The following is a 16,462-nucleotide window of genomic DNA, read 5'->3' as shown; positions in this document are numbered from 1 at the left end:
CATTGGTGGGTGGTTGGACGCTCTGTCAGATTTAGACACATAATTGCTATGCTCTTTGTTGCTGCACGTTCGCATATGTTTGTCCGTGTCTCTGCATCCGAGGTTGTATTTCACCGCATCGGTGTCACTGCAGGGTTTTCCTGCTCGCACACTGTCTGGGTATCAAGGCAGGGGTTTACGATTGCAGATGATACAGACTTTAGTTCACTAAAGACTGGAGGGTCAGGTGAAGTGGACCAGTTGATCACACAGATGTTGCTGTTCAAGTCAGTTCCAGTCAAAATAGTCAGTATGTGACAGTGGCGCCACCTAGTGGCCAAACTGCAGAATGCACCAGTTAAAGGAATTCATCATCTAGAATCTATATAATCTATCAGTATAAATGGAACTAAATGTAATGTAAAATAAATGCAACTCCTCCTTCATGTAAAATAACTCTGAATTGATTGCTCATTCAAATCCAAAACGTTACATATGCATTCCTATCTTTCTTAAGAGTCTTCCATCTGCATCAACTTTTCTCTTCCTGGACACTTCGGGATTATTTGTATTTCTCAATTCTACTTGGCACTGATGCAGATACAACGCGATCTAATGGCGGGACGCCGTCACTTTGCGGGTAACATAATCGGTATGAATTGCGGGAAATGTAGTTTCTGGTCAATGCACGCGTTTGACTTGTTTTAAGACGTTATAAATTGACATGGCGGGCCACGTTTGGCAAGCGGACCTTGAGTTTGACACGTGACCCAGAGGTTTACTTTCTTAAGTACATTTTAGTTTTCTCTCAAATCCATCTGACCATTTTGTTTATTTGTAAACCGTGGCGACATCGTTGTTATTTATCGTAGATTTCTCTTTTTTTCCCCGTCCTCTGAGTGATTCACGCTACAATGAAGTGTGGTTATCGGCGTAGTTTTATTGTTATCCTTCCACTGTACAAAGATTGAAATCTTAAAACACATTTTTTTTTATTACACATGACAAATCCCGGAAACGTTTCCTAAATCGGACACATAGTTTTAGTCAGATATGACAAACTCCGGCTGATCCCTTTAAGAATGTGTTCTCAAAAATAGTCGGAAAGAAAAATAAATAAAAAAAACGAAACAAAAGCAGTAACTTTGTAAAACGAATAAATACAATTCTTGGCAAGATTAACTCAAACTTGGAAAAATAATATGAAAAGAATCTGTTTTTTTTTTTTCGACGTTTCTATTCAAACATTAAATAACAGTGCAAACACGGAGGTTTGGACAGGCGAGATCTGCGGACGAAACACGTAGGCGGACGAAAAGGCTGTGGACGCGGGTTCGACGGAGCCGTTCCTTTGAGCTCGGAGATACAAAATAATCACTAAAAAGTAGAAACACCAGAGGAAGACAGCATTTAGGGTTTTTTTTCTCCCAAACAGGTCAAGAGCAGGGAGTCCCTCTGGTCCCTTCAGCCCTGAGTGCCTTGATTTTTATTGTCATGGCTCTATTATGATTATGACTAAAACACTCTGGTGTAGACACACACACGCACACACACACACGCACACACACACACACACACACACACAGATTAGTGAAACGTACCCCCACCCTCCTGACCTCGTCTATAAGATTACATTTGAATGCCTAAACCGCCCCAAAAACCCAAAATCTAACTACGTTCAAAGGTGAGCTCTGGCGTCTCGGCCCCCAAACACGCGCACACACACACACACACACACACACATACACTCCGCACACACACACAAGAATGTAGAAGTACTTGAGTTATATACAGAGGCAAGTGGAGACGGTGAGCCTGGGCAGGCTGCTGTATGGCATCTGTAAACAACGGCGCGTCGCTGCCGAGAGTTTCACAGTTTCTGCACGAAGGTCCTTGCGGGACGCCCTCCCTCGGCGCTCCCTCGGCGCTCCCCCTCCGGCCGGCGATCCTCACAGCTCTGGAGAGACAACAGATAATCGCAGCGTTTCAAAACTTTACCCGCTCGCACATTACATGCTCTCACTCCGTTGTCCATGTTGCTCTCAGCCCATTCGCATCCTGCTTATTTTTGTTATCGTCACTCTTGATCTTCCTATCGTTGCTGTTGCTGCGACTTTGCGGATTTGAACATTTTTTTTCATGATGACATAGCCATATTCTAGGCTAAAAACAGTAAAAAATAGAGTGAAAATACACTAAAATTAATTTTATAAAATAAATAAAATACGAGATATTTGCTTAACAAAGATACCTCATGAGATCTTAACAGATCTCATATGGAATAACACTGGCTAAGTAGCTCCGTACTCGGCATGCTATCGGCTGATTTAGCGTGTCATTTTACTCATTTACTGGATATTTTGTAATGTATTTCAATGTTTATTTTAAGTTACAATGATCCAAAAGTGTTAAGAGTACTGTTTAAGAGTGTGGAAAGCTTAATCCAGTGGATGGTTGGTCGATAACAGTTTGCAGGAGGTTGGTAAAGGGTTAAGTGAGGTTCATTGAGGGTTAATATATCTGGAAATACCATCAAAATGATCATTTCTCTACTTTGCAGAAATTCACTTTTTTCGCGGGGGGTCTCGGAACGTATCTCCCATGAAATGTGTTCATATTTATTAATACTATTACTAAGAATTTACAGTCTATCTTATCTTATTCAAAGCGTTTACTGTTATATGTACATATCTGGCAGCTGCTCATCTGGTTCCACTATTTATACTTGGATATTCTGTCAAATTCTATATAATTGTTAATATAACATCCCTATATCATCCATTCTGTAGAGTTCCTGAATAAGACCTCTGTATATTTACGATATATTGATCCCCATAGGGGAAATTCCTTTGTCACAGTAGCGTAGCAATTATAATGTCCCCCTCCCCCCCCAAAAAAAATAAAATAAAATAAAATTAAATTAAAAAAAAAAAAAAAAAGATATATATATATATATATATATATATAATAGATGTGTGTATAAATAGAAAAAAAGGCAGAGGACAGGATATAACAAGACAAAAAAAAATCCATGAATAAATGACAGCAGATAAGTAGACAACTGACAACAACATCAGGGATGAACATTTCTAGTTCCATCTGTATATTGCCATCTGTTCATCATACTAATCACTATCTATTTGCACATAATCTGTACATAATTATCCACCCCTTCTTGCACTAGCTGTAAAAAAAACTAATAAAAATAATTGCATTTATCTGTAAATACTACATTCATCTGTAGATACTGCACATTCTGTGCATGCACGTCTGCTTTTTGCACTTCTGATTAGATGCTAACTGCATTTTGCTACATGTGTAATGACAGTAAAGTTGAATCTAATTTCATCTCATCTACAGTGTAGAAACGTGTTTCTCCCGTACAATGAAATTCTTCCTTTGCTGTGTGTGTCGTACCTTCGACGTCGGCGGTGTCGTCGGGCCCCGGGTCCGAGCGGATGTATTTGCTGCCAAAAACTTTAAACAGCTGGTCGAAGAACTTGCATTCCTGTCGGTCGCTCCTGGAGGAGGAGGGGGAAACGTGCAGGGTGAGAGAAGATCCACCACGCTTCGCAAACCGTTTGCTTTTCCGCGTACGTCGCTTACCTCCTGCCGTAAAGGAAATGTCTGAAATTGGCCCTCAGCCTCTTGATCCGGTTCTGACACTGGTACGGGGTGCGCGCGTAGCCCTGGCCGGCCATGGCCTCCGAGATCTGCATGTAGATGAACTTGTTCTTGGTGCAGCCTTTCAGGTTCTCCTGGACTTCCTCGCTCCCCCAGATGTCCAGCAGGGCCTCGGTCTCGCCGTCGCTCCACGGAACCTTGCAGCTCTCCGTCGTGCTCCCTGAGCCGGGATACGTAAAAAAATCTCAAAAATAGGCAAATAAATAATAATAGTAATATTCAAATAATATCAACAAATAATAATAATAATAATAATAATATTCAAGTAATAATAAAAATAATATTTGAACAACAACAATAATAATAAATGTAAATTATATGGCGATAAATTGAATTAAATTAGATTAAAATAAGAAATATTTTAGACTTAGATAAATAAAAATAAATAGATGAAAAATATACACTGCTCAAAAAAATAAAGGGAACACTTAAAAAACACATCCTAGATCTAAGTGAATGAAATATTCTTATGAAATACTTTGCTCTTTACACAGTTGAATGTGCTGACAACAAAATCACACAAAAATGATCAATGGAAATCAATTGTATCAACCCATGGAGGTCTGGATTAGGAATCACACTCCAAATTAAAGTGTAAAAACAAACTCCAGGCTGATCCAACTTTGATGTAATGTCCTTAAAACAAGTCCAAATGAATCTGTGTTGCTTCCTGAGTGGACACTATGATTTCACACAAGTGTGATTGACTTGGAGTTACATTGTGTTGTTCAAGTGTTCCCTTTATTTTTTTGAGCAGTATATATAAACCATGAATTGGATTTGTATCTTACTGAACGTACCTCCTTTTGTTTTCAGCTCCGCCCTCGCTTCCCCTCTCTTCACGTCCTGGGGTGAATCCTCCGGCTCGTCGGGGAACAAAACATCCGGGGCCTCCTCGTCCCCTTTCAGCTCCCTCCTGAAGATTTCCTCCATTTCAGCGAAGTACTTAAATTCCTCCCTGTACAGGGTTGGGGGATGGGGGGGGGGGGGGGGGGGGGTGGAGGGGGAAGGAACCCCCAGAAAAGCTTCTAAATTATGACTTTCCCTTCCGTTTCTGATGTTTTTACTTTGGGGTCAACAGTACGGAGCAAGAGTGTGGAAAAGAAGTAAAGAAACAGGTTCAAGCAGGTTGGAATGGGAGGAGAAAAGTGTCAGATAGAAGACTATCGGCCAGAACGAAAGGAAAGGTGAGATGCTCTACAAACACTGAGAATGAGCTGGAGGTCGCAGAGATGAAGATGTGGAGGTTCTCTTTGGGAGCGACCAGGATGGAGAGGATCAGGAATGAGTCCATCAGAGGGACGGCGAATGTTAGATGTTTTGGAGAGAAGGTCAGAGAAGCCAGACTGAGATGTTTGGGTCATGGACAGACGAGGGAGAGTCAATATATCGGACTTTGAGCTAACTAGAGCAACGCTCACCAACTGTTTTTGCACCAGGGACCGATTTTATGCAGGAAAATGCTTCAGTATTTAATCTGAATAACGTGATTATCCTTAATATTCTGCGATTACAATAATTTTGCACTATTATCAAAAAATAATAAATAAAAAAAAACAGTTTCGAGTGTTTCTTAGCTTCATTAGCTAGCTGGTCAGCGCAAATAATGCAAAGCAGGCGCAGAGCTCGTGTATCACCTGTTGCAATAAACCTGTAACTTTTCTTTTTAAATGCAGCTTTCTTTTTGCCAGCAGTCTGGCGGATTTTCTTCCTGGCTCATTTTTTTTCCCAAGGGCTAGCTTGCGGTAGCTGATGTGTGAAATGGCGCGACGGAGGAAGCGGTCGTTTTTTTCAAAATAAGATCCCGAAATTCGAATGGAAAAAAAAAAAATGATATATTTGTACCAAGAAAGATTCGATCTTTGTGGACCGGGAGTTGGGGAACCCTGGTTTTGAGGACGACCAAAGAGAGAGGAGGATCCAGAGAAGAGGGTTAGATGGAGAAGGCGGATACACATGGAGGTCAGGACTGACTTTTCGTGGAGGAAGCCGTGTTTAAGGCGCTTGATGCGGGTGTAGCACTGCTCGGTGGTCCTGATGTAGCCGCCGCCCCTCATCTTCTCCGAGATGTACTCAAACACGTGGCGGTTCTTCAGGCAGCCTCGGAGGGTGAGCTGGATGTTGTCTTCGCCCCAGATGGCCAGCAGGGTGCGCGTCTCCTGGTCCGACCAGGGCATCTTCCTGCTCAGGTCGGACAGGAGGTGGCTGGTGGACGGCCGCTCGACTGGCGGGAGGAACGGGGGTTGCGAAAGGTCACTCTCGGGTGCGGAGGCGGCGCAGGACGCCGGACGCGTTTCCACCTACATGTGTCGGAGTACGGCTCCAGGAGGGACTGCGTGGGCGCCTCCGGCGTGGCGGCGTTCACCTCCGCCAACGTCGAGTAGTCGCCGAGCACCGGGGCCAGGAGGTTGAAGTAGCGGAACCCGGCGGATCGTCCGCCGTTTCTGGAAGACAAAGAGGAGCAGAGGATCAACGCTGTGAAAGACGCCCGGTCGGATCTCGGCGGTGGTTCGTGCAGGGTCTGGAGGCGGAACAGGAACCGGAGCTCCTCTTCTGTGGAACCGTCTGTAGTGGTTAAAGTTCCTTCTAAGTATTTGCCAAAGTATTCACTCATTTAACCGCTCTAAGACGGAAAGAAAGAGTCTCTACGTGTGTTTACTGTGGACGATGGTAGAAAACAGTGTGTTCGCTCCGTCCTTTACTGAATCACACCGTATCCAACACTTTTACCTTTTTACACATTTGAACTGATCACGTCATAGCTCAGCGCCCGCTCCGAATCTTATTTGGTTAACATAAACATAAATACATATGCCATGAATAAGCGTGTACTCAACAAAAAAAGCAAAATTAAATAAAGTAATTATAAATAATTATGCTATAATCAACAATCACCCAAATATAATGCAATAATATTATATCCAAATCTGAGACTAAATTACAAAAAAAGGAAAATGGCACTAACACCGTCTTCTAATAGACGTCAAGAGGAAGCTTACTGTGGAGGTTCTCAGTCATCCAGTGAATTCTTGTCGAATTATTCACTTGGAAGGATGAATGAAAGGATAAGCATCTCATGATAGACGTCCAGGACACCAAACTAATACAGATAAGGGAAGAGACGTCTTCCTGGTTTGGTCACGGAAGAGGTTAGCAGGCATGGAGAGAAGACAGCTCAACATAACATTAGCAAGGAAAGACAGAGACGGAAATGTTGCTCCCTCCAGAAGAAACTAACCAGGACTCACTGTAACACAACCCTGACATGGAACAGAAACCACCACCAAGAGCAACAACGAGAACCGGGTTAGGGACTCAACCGGCCGCTAGCCGCGTCCTGTCCAAGGGTGCACATTTTGCGGTCACACCAGATCGGATCCTAACGGTGGAACTCATCACGGCGACGGAAACGGCCGAACGGAACGACGACGTCTCATAATCTGAACCCGCCCAAAAACCTGGCGCTTATATTCGGAAACTTCCCGGAGGACATTGGAACTGGAGAAGCTTCTGGGATGAAGGATGCAACGTCCTCAAGTGAAGAAATTCAAGTCCAGTGGCCAAGACTGAAAGTTAGCGTTAGCCTAGCCCGCAACCCGCGGCTCTTTCACCTTTACACCGCGGCTCCGAGTGGCTTGGGAAAATAAATTATAACTATTTGATTGAAGTGTATTTCATTTGTGTTAATTCCTTTTTTTAACTTTTAGTTCTAAGTTGGAAGATTATTGCGATCTTGACATATTAAATAAAATTATATTTATTATTTTTCGCCGCTCAAAATAACGTCACACTCGCGAAAGCCGGTTTACCCGCCGGCTGGTAAAGTACCCATTTGCAGATGCTGTGTGCAGAAGTTCAGGAGCAGAAGTCCCATAAACCAGGTAAAATAAATATTTATGAAGATATTTTGCAAATATTTATTTTTAATTGTTTACTGACACAGTGATTTTTTTTCCCGGTTTATTTTTAAAATTCAGGTCAAGGCTCCGCTACACGATCCGAAAGCCCAAAGCTCAAAATGAGTTCATCACATAAATAAAATTTAATTTTCTCCGTAACACTTTGTGAATTTCAGAAGCAACACACAACACACTTGTTTATACAAAGTGTAAAGGTAATCAAAAGCAATATACACGGTGGTACCTTTATTTTAGACGTCAAAAAGTAATTGCGGCTCCCGGTGTTTTCTTTTTCCGAGGAAACCGGGTCCAAATGGCTCTTCGGGTGTTACGGATTGCCGACCCCTGGTCTAACCTCCATGCTGCCGTAGGCTTCATCTGCTGAGGGACGTCTCACGACGCGTCTCATTCCCACCCCGTCTGCACTCATGTACCTTCATCAGTGCATGAGAACAACCTCCTATCTTCTCCAGGATCCCTGGGTTTCTCATTGAGCAGCTCTAAGGAGGCATGACTCTCGCCAGACTTCCAGCGTTTTGATTTCTCTTATATAATACTAACGCTATCATTGCATCATGTCCGCTATTAGCTATGTAGCTGCTGGTGTTAGCGGTACTAGCATACCGCTATGCATGCCTTTTCCAGGCCGTCCACGCCGTTGACCGTTACCTGCGGCTGTTGCAGAAGCGCCGGTACGTCTTCTTCAGCCTTTTGATCCTGGCGTGGCACTGCTCCGCCGTCCTCACGTAGCCCAGCGCCGCCATCTTCTCCGCTATCTCGGCGAAGATGTGCCCGTTGCGGATGCAGGTCTTGAGGCTGTGCTGGACGTCGTCGGCGGCCCAGACCTCCACGAGGGTCACCGTCTCCTGCTCGGTCCACGGCGCGTTGGAGCCGTCCGTGCCCGCTAAGGGGGGAAGCACGCCGGTCGGTCACAAGCGGTGGAATTCGGCGCCGACGTGTCGCGTCCGAGTGCGAAAACCGTACCCAGATCCACGTCCGCTTGGTCGTCCCTCTCGTCGAACTCGTCCATAGACGTGGCCTCCTGCCCGAGGATTTGCTCCAGCTGGTCGTAGAACTTGTAGTCCACCTTCCTGCCGGATCTAGATTCAGAGGACACGGTGTTTACCGCTCCGGCCGACCCGGCTCGGTTACAAACTCCGCGCCGGGATCTCACTTCTTGCGGTCGTAGCAGAGTCGGAAGTTGTTCCTGAGGGACTTGACTTTCCAGCGGCACTGCTCCGCCGTCTTGGAGAAGCCCAGGTCCTGCATCCTCTCCGAGATTTCCGCGTAAACGTGGCCGTTGTGGACGAAGCCCCTCAGCGCTCTCTGGACCTCCTCCTCCCCCCAGATGGCGATGAGGGCCGAGGTCTCCTCGTCGGGCCACGAGCTCGAGCCTTGTTTGTCCGCCGAAGAGCCGGCCTCTCCGTCTGGGAGAAGAAGGCCGGGTTTTCAAGAGTCCAGAAGATGCATCTTCACCCAGGTCACATCCTTATGCACGTCACGTAACACCAGACATTAAATGTACAATGAGGCGTTGAGGAGAAGAAGGATGAGTCCATCAGAGGGACGCCACATGTTAGATGTTCTGGAGATGAAGTGAGCTGTGGGTGGAGGAGGTCTAGAAGACCAGGGAGGTGGTTGATGGATTGAAGGAAGGCAGTTGGTGTGAGATGGAGGAGATGCAGAAGAGCAATATCAACCCTTTAAGCGCTCGCTTGCTTGGAGAGAACATCTAAAAAGTTCACCGCTCGTCTGGATCACATCACGACCGTTTTATGAACTTCGCCCCTCAGAAGATCGCGTCTTTACCCGTCTCTGTCACCGATTCGCTGTTGGAGTCTTCGGATATCTCGATGGTGTCCATCACGGTGGCCGACGTGGACGGCTGCTTCTCCAAGATCTGCTCCATCAGGTCGTAGAACTTGAAATTGATGCCGTCCGTCCCGGATGAGCTGGGGAGGATGGCGGGTATTTCAAAACACGCGTCACACACACAACTCTGTGTGTGTGTGTGTGTGTGTGTGTGTGAGTTTACCTCATGCTCTCCTGACACTGCCAGTAGCTGGACTTCAGCCTCTTGATCCTGGTGTGACACTGCTCGGCGCTGCGCGTGAAGCCGTGGGCTGCGAGCTTCCCTGAGATGTCGGAGAACACGTGGCCGTTGTGAGGGTAGCGCCGCAGGTTCTGCTGGACCTGGACGTGGGAAGAGCTTGGATTTCAGACGCGGATCGCGGTCGTGAGAAGATGCAGCAGATATCTCTCCATCCTCTTCACTCCCAAAAACAACCTCAACGTCTTCATCCCTGCTTCCTCAACTCCACTGTCTCTAAACCAGGGATGCGGCTCCCTGCGGCTTTTGAAAATAATGGACGAGTATTTAATCAAAATGTACTTTTAATCAATTTTAATCAAAATTTAATTTTAATTCTTAAAAATTAATTAAAATTTTTAATCTAATTTTTTTTTACATTTTTTTAACATTTAATTTAATTTACTTTTAATTAATTTTAATTAAAATTTAATTTTTATTCTTAAAAATTAATTAAAATTTTTAATTTAATTTGTTTTAACATTTTTTGAACATTTAATTTAATTTACTTTTAATGAATTTTAATTAAAATTAAATTTTAATTATCAAAAATTACTTAAAATTTTTTCTTTAATTAATTTTTTTAACATTTTAATTTAATTAATTAAAATGTTATTTTAGTTTGTTCATTTTTAAAATGTAATTTTAAAATCTTGTAACATCTAAATAAAACATGTTAAAATACGGCACGCGCCAGTAAAAGGATGACAGAATTTTTGGTTTGCTGCGTGAGGTTTGGCTTTTTTTTTTCATAAATACAACATGGAGTATTTTGCTTAAAAGTAACCTTTTTTCCAGATTTAAAATGTTTTGTTGCATGCAGAATTGTCATTTCGTTTTCTCTGCAGCGGCTCATTGATTTAAAAAAAATGCAACGCGTATTTTATACATAGCATAAAGGCAAAAAAATAACTTTACATGCCGTGTTGATTCATTTTAAATTTCAAACGGGTTGCGCGGGGAAACGACTCTTTCAGCGGTAAAGGTTGTCGACCGCCGGTCTAAACCATACACGCTCGACGTTCCTCCGCCTGCTCCCGACCGTCACCAGAGATCACAGTGTCATCTGCAAACATCCTGATCTTTGGGGCGGCTGCTGAAACCAAGAGAAATGGAGGTCAACCTGTGGATCTCCCCAGAGCTCCAGGAGGATGATGGTCTCCTTGTCGGACCAGGGGACTTTCTTGCGATCCTCCTGAGAGCCGGCGGGCGCTGAAACACACACACACACACACCTCATGACATCTTCTGTGGAACCTTCTACCGAGGTTTAACACCCCCGTCGTGGAGGACACGTCGGCGACTCACCGGCGTCCTGCTGGGAGAAGTCGGGGAGGTCGGCGTCCTCGGGCTCGGCCGGCGTCTCGCTCAGCTGCGGCAGCGGCAGGCTGCTGCTCACCAAAATACTGGCCAGTTCGTCGTAGAACTTGCAGTGGACCTGCTCCAGGCCCCTCATGCTGAGGACGGAGGAGATCAGGGTTGACCCACCGACAAACCGAGGCGTTATTGATACCGCCGAGGAGCTCCGCTGAACGCCACAGGAGGTCTTTTTAACCTTCTCCAGGCAGATGTTGCAGATTTGCGACAGCCAAATATCAGATTTTTCCTGCAACTACAACTTAATTTGAGCCTGAGAGGGTTAATTGCTCTTCCTTCAGCCGAAGGGAATATTCAAATATTTGTACTTTTTCAAGACCTTAAAACACTTGATAGCCTTAACCTTGACACTTTATATTTTATTGTATTTCTTATTCTCCCTATCTCCCTATCTATTATTGTTATGTTTTGCTTGAAACTCTGGCACAACAATTTCCTTCGGGATAAATAAAGTTGTTCTTATCTTATCTTATCTTATTCTCCCGCCGGTGGCGCTTACTTGTTCTCGTAGCACTGCCTGAAGTTGGTTTTCAGCCTTTTCAGCCTGGTTTGACACTGCTCCGGCGTCCGCACGAAGCCCTGGGCGGCCATCTTCTTGGACACGGCGGAGAAGACGTGTCCGGTCCGGTGGACGCCCCTCAGCTCCTGCTGCAGCTTGTCTTCGGCCCACGTGTTGATGAGAGCCAGCGTCTCGCGCTCCGTCCACGGGACGCTCCTCGTCCCTTGAACCAGAAGACGGGCGTCGGTTTCCCGCGGGGGTCCTACGCGGCGTCGGATTTGCGGTTTCTTACCCATCTCCGGCGGACTGGTGTGCCCGATGACCTGCAGGTCGTCGTCCCCGTCCTGAGAGGCGTCCTCGTCGACGGCTTCGTCCACGTCGTAGGTGAACTCGGGCAGGGCCGGGGAGCCCGAGGAACCCAGGATTCTCCGCAGCTGCTCGTAGAACTTCCACTCCAGCCGGTTCCCTCTGCGGCGGAACGTTTCAGTGACGGCGCGCGGAGACGGGCGAACGAAAAAAAAAAAAAAAAAAAAAAAAAAAAACGCGGCGGGAACCCACTTGTTATTCTGGCGGAAACATTTCTTCAGCCGCTTGATCCTGGTCTGACACTGCTCCACCGTCCGCCGGTAGCCCCGCTCGGCCATCTTCTGCGCGATCTGCGTGAATATGTGGCGGTTTTTCAAGCAGCCCTTCAAGGCCCGCTGCACCGAGTCCTTCCCCCAGATGTCCAGGAGATTGAGCGTCTCCTCCTCCGACCAGGGGACTTTGGTGTCGGTGACGACGGGCACGGAAGTCTCCTGAGAATCTACGGAAGGGAGCGGAGCGGAGTGAGCATCGCGGGGACGAGGAGAAACTCGGACGTCTCCCGGAGCGAAAGCACAAACCTGTATAGTCTCCCCATATCGAGATGAGAGGAGATTCACCTGAATCCTCGTCGAGCACCGAGGCGTCCCTGCAGGTAGCGACACGGCGTCACCGCTATTTCAGTTATATAAACAAGCGCCGGCCGAACAAACATCACCAGACGTGCATTTCTGGCGCTCTCACATGAAAGCCGCCGCCGCCGCCGCCGCCTTGGGCGCCTTCGAGGGAGCCTCGACGCCGCCGCTCAGCTTCCTCTTCCTGAGAGCCCGGCTTCCTCTGACGCTCTGCGTGTTCCCGTTGGCCGCCGAGTCCACGTCCGCCGTGTCATTGGACGTGGTGAGGTCTATGGTTTCGTCGCATGGCTGCGCGTTGAAGGCGCTCTGCCCTTTCCTCTCCTGAGAGATGCTACGCGTCCCGCCTCTCGCCGGTAGCTGCCTTGCGTTGACGGCGGCGTCGGGTCGCGCCTTGTGTCCCGGAGGGAGCGAGTCTTTGAGGGCAGGAGAATAGGAGGTAGTGTTGATGTGTTTGGTCCCGGGAGGCAGAGACATGGAGGCCAGGATGCAATCATCCATCGGTAAGAGACTGGGATCTAAAGTTTAGGGGGGGGGGGGGGATATAAAAATAAAATCGTCAATCGGACAAAACCGCGGCGTGCAAACAGAAGAGTTTTAAAACGGTACCTTTCTCCTCAAAGTGACCAAGGTTCCTGTGGTGTTCAAGTATGGCCTTCATGTCCTCGGGCGGGAAAAAGGATTGTAAACAGTCGTCGAGGAACGACGGAGCGTCCGTGATCAAAGCTGCCAACTGAGAGAGGAGGACATTTTCTTTTTCAACGGCGCGAATAAAACACAGCGAGGGTGAGTCGCGCCGCCTACTGAGATGTTTCCATACATTCCTTCCCTTTCCCGCCGCGTCACGAAGTGGCACGCTCACCCGCGGGACATTATCGCCCCGTGTTTACGCGTTATCATCTCGTCTCCACGACGACGGTATCGAGGGAAGCGGGGTTTCCCGCCGGGACGCTACATTGCACCTGCACCCACTGGAACATCTGCCTCCGAGTCAGCGGTGCAGACAGATGAACATCGTCGGGGAGCCGACGTGTTCTCATCAGCCTCGGCGGGCGGCTCGGTTTCCCGACGCCGTTTCGAGCGGATACATTATCCGCCGCCGTCGCTCGTTTTCGGGTAAACGCCGCCTCGGCTCCCGTCCCGTCCGGCCTTTACCGGCTAACGGAGATGGGCGACGCTCGGCGGATAACGTTTACCTGTGTGATGTCCGGGGCTGGAAGGAGCTCCTCCAGTCTGGATATGAACTCCCACACCAGCATCTCCAGAGCCGCGTCGTACTTGGAGCCGAAGTGCACGGGGAAGATCTCCTGCGGACGCCGAGGAACGCCAAAATGTCAAATCTCAAAATTCGAGGGGACGTTCGAGACGTTATTCGGCGCGTGGCGACAAAACAAACGCGACCCCGTCCTCACATTTCACCGACAGTTTAAAGAAATCATTTTAAATTAGAATACGCACGTTTGGCTTCTTTGATGCGGATCGGAAAATGAAACCCGACAAAATCGGACGCCATTCAAAGAGAAATAAATAAGAGCGGCGGTTCCGCTTTCACGCACGCTTTCCCACGAGATGTGAAAGTTCTGGCTTTGTCCAGGATTAACGTCAGTTTCTCCGCAGGCCCGAATCGGATCACATTCCCGGACGGGATGCAAAATTAGCGTCTGAAATTAAAAAAAAAAAAAAAAAAAAAAAAAGCCCCGCAGCTTAAAATAGACCCCTCTGCAAAGGAATTTTCCAGATTCTGAGGCCGTCGGCGCTGTGACAATGTCGAATTTCAGGCAGCGAGAGACGCTGGCTCTCTGTCTGAGACACAGAGAAGCTGTTTGTCCTCTCTAGGGGAGAAAGGCCCAATCCAGATACCATCCCCATGGCAACCAAGGACAGAGGATATGGCCGGCCTTGCCCAGTGCTCCTTAAAAGAAGTAAAAATGCAGCAGCCTCTCCCTCGTGTCAAATAACAATGACCCTGGAGAGGAGAGCGCTGACTCGAGACCCGGACTATAATGTGTAATCTGAGAGGTAACTCCCTCCGCATTTGGGGATTAATTAAACAATAGGCTAATCCCGCATTAAAAAGACACCGGGAATGACCGTTTATGGCTAAAGACTATTTGTGGCATCGCTTGGGGAAGCTTTAAACACCGCCAAGAGACGCGGATCCTCTTACGGGTAATAAATGACGTCGTAACCGTCCATTCGAACGCTTTGGGTTTTGCTACGTGGCGGCGCTGGTGGGCTGACGTGACGCCGATTTATCCCCAAGGTTGAAAGAGAGCGTCGCCTCACCTCGAAAAAATGCTTCCTCTCCGAGGGATCCTCCAGCAACGAGTGCACCAACTCCACGAAGTTCACCTCGGACTCCTCCACCTGGTTGATGGTGACCTGAAGGGGAATTACACAAGTTACCAAAAAAACACGGGCGGTAAAGAAGCATCCGCTATACGTTTTCCAGATGCCTACATGGTGGTCCTTGGCCGTGCTGACCGGAGCTTTGATTCTGTCCAGATGAGGCTGAATGGTCTGCATGTCGACCGGATGCTCGCCGCGACACATCTCCAGAACCAGCTGACGGTACACAAAGAGCACGATATCAAGGAGTGACAAAACACACCGGACCTGCTGCAGATACGGAGATCACACGTAGCCTAATATGACCATTCAAATATACAGCAGATTTTTTTGGGTCATTTTTTTTGTCATTCGGTTCTCGCGATTTATCGTTCTTTTGCATTTTTTTTGCAATATATTTGATTTTTTTTTTTTTTTTCCCCTGGGATGAAATAGCCATATTCCAGCCTAAGAAGAAGAAAAAAAATATAGTAAAATTAAACGAAAAATTCATTTTTATAAAATAAATAAATTACGAGTTCTCCTTTGCTGGCACTCGTTCTTGGAGGAGACGGCTTCGATACGGTTCGGTCGGTCCACTTTTGTAACTTGATCGACGGATCAACGGCCGTTTATAAAACCGTTTTCAACCAGAAAAAAAAAAAGGCAACCGTCAATATCAAGGTTCGTTCCATCAAAATAATCACGGTTCTACTCGCGCCAAAAGTGAGGGTCCACTGTACGGGTTTTCAAGCGCGTCGTGTTGTGCAGTCGGCTACTTGTTTCGCTCTTCGAGGATTTAGCGATGGTGCAAATTGATAAATACGAGTTGAATGGAAGCCACCCGGTCCCGTGCTGAATGTGCAAAATAAAAAGCGCAAGAGAAAAGCTCAAGCGTATCTGATGGTTGCGACGGAGACCGGGACCGGGATTGTCTCGTTTTTACGACCGAAAGCCAGAGTCCGGTTGTTGAGATCTAAAAATTGTGTCGCCAACTAATTTGGAAAAATTGAGCAAATTCTTCTTCTGTGAAGCAGGTAACAAAAAAAAAAAAAAGACAATTTAGATGGATTTACTAGCTTGTGCGTTTGCAAACAGATGTCTCACTCTTTTAAAAAAATCGGACCCGAAGCGCAGCTTAAATTCCGACGCGCACGGCGAAAAGTCGGGAAAAACGAAAAGCAAAATGTAGCCGTTTCAGCGAATTTCAGCGAACAAAATGCGAAGCGTGTCGACAGCGGGGAGGGAAGCCGGATGTCACTGACCCTGGCCCTGAGGCCCAGGACGAGCTGAGCTCTCTGACTGTAGCTCATCAGCTCCGGGACCAGCTCCGTCACCATGGTGACAAACTCCTCCAGTATCCCGTAGTGATCCACAAGTCCCTGCTGCACGACTTGCCACATCGCGGCCGACAGAAGCTGCAAGGGCGGGGCCAGGAGGCGGAGATAATGGACCGGGAGATCATTAGCTGAGGAAGAGGAGACAAAAAAAAAAAACAGACGAGTAAAACGATTTGGATGATTTCACGGTTTGCTAAGAAGTCCCGAATGCACAATAAACCTGCAAAGCAATTAAGTTGTCACGAAAAAATAAACAAAACATCTGCAAATATTTACTAGAGTCAACGGCGGTGTAAAGAAAGATACTGGAAAAGGTAGAATGTACAACTGTC

General features: G+C 46.9%; 1 protein-coding gene across 1 annotated transcript in view; it reads right to left on the bottom strand.

The window, feature by feature from the left end:
- Nucleotides 1-899: 899 nt before the first annotated feature.
- The window catches only part of LOC147234300 (uncharacterized), a 17,679-nt gene continuing 2,116 nt past the window's right edge, over nt 900-16,462 (bottom strand). Inside the window, exons 2-24 of the mRNA XM_086147184.1 lie at nt 16,056-16,258; nt 14,923-15,027; nt 14,749-14,844; nt 13,659-13,769; nt 13,072-13,195; nt 12,575-12,980; nt 12,412-12,479; nt 12,086-12,332; nt 11,820-11,995; nt 11,528-11,750; nt 10,960-11,108; nt 10,775-10,863; nt 9,598-9,755; nt 9,372-9,514; nt 8,737-8,989; nt 8,547-8,662; nt 8,232-8,466; nt 5,968-6,107; nt 5,638-5,887; nt 4,464-4,621; nt 3,586-3,823; nt 3,397-3,500; nt 900-1,936 (exon numbers count right to left, since the gene is read on the bottom strand). Coding sequence (XP_086003310.1) covers nt 1,929-1,936; nt 3,397-3,500; nt 3,586-3,823; nt 4,464-4,621; nt 5,638-5,887; nt 5,968-6,107; nt 8,232-8,466; nt 8,547-8,662; nt 8,737-8,989; nt 9,372-9,514; nt 9,598-9,755; nt 10,775-10,863; nt 10,960-11,108; nt 11,528-11,750; nt 11,820-11,995; nt 12,086-12,332; nt 12,412-12,479; nt 12,575-12,980; nt 13,072-13,195; nt 13,659-13,769; nt 14,749-14,844; nt 14,923-15,027; nt 16,056-16,258 — 3,800 coding nt within the window. The 3' untranslated portion in view covers nt 900-1,928. The remainder of the gene's footprint in view (nt 1,937-3,396; nt 3,501-3,585; nt 3,824-4,463; nt 4,622-5,637; nt 5,888-5,967; nt 6,108-8,231; nt 8,467-8,546; nt 8,663-8,736; nt 8,990-9,371; nt 9,515-9,597; nt 9,756-10,774; nt 10,864-10,959; nt 11,109-11,527; nt 11,751-11,819; nt 11,996-12,085; nt 12,333-12,411; nt 12,480-12,574; nt 12,981-13,071; nt 13,196-13,658; nt 13,770-14,748; nt 14,845-14,922; nt 15,028-16,055; nt 16,259-16,462) is intronic.

The sequence above is a fragment of the Fistularia commersonii genome, chromosome 5, assembly GCF_037954325.1.
Source record: "Fistularia commersonii isolate RoL2024-O1a breed Wild chromosome 5, RoL_Fcom_v1.0, whole genome shotgun sequence".
Lineage (NCBI taxonomy): Eukaryota > Metazoa > Chordata > Actinopteri > Syngnathiformes > Fistulariidae > Fistularia > Fistularia commersonii.
The sequence above is the reverse complement of the archived record's forward strand: the minus strand, read 5'-3'. Positions and strand labels throughout refer to the sequence as shown.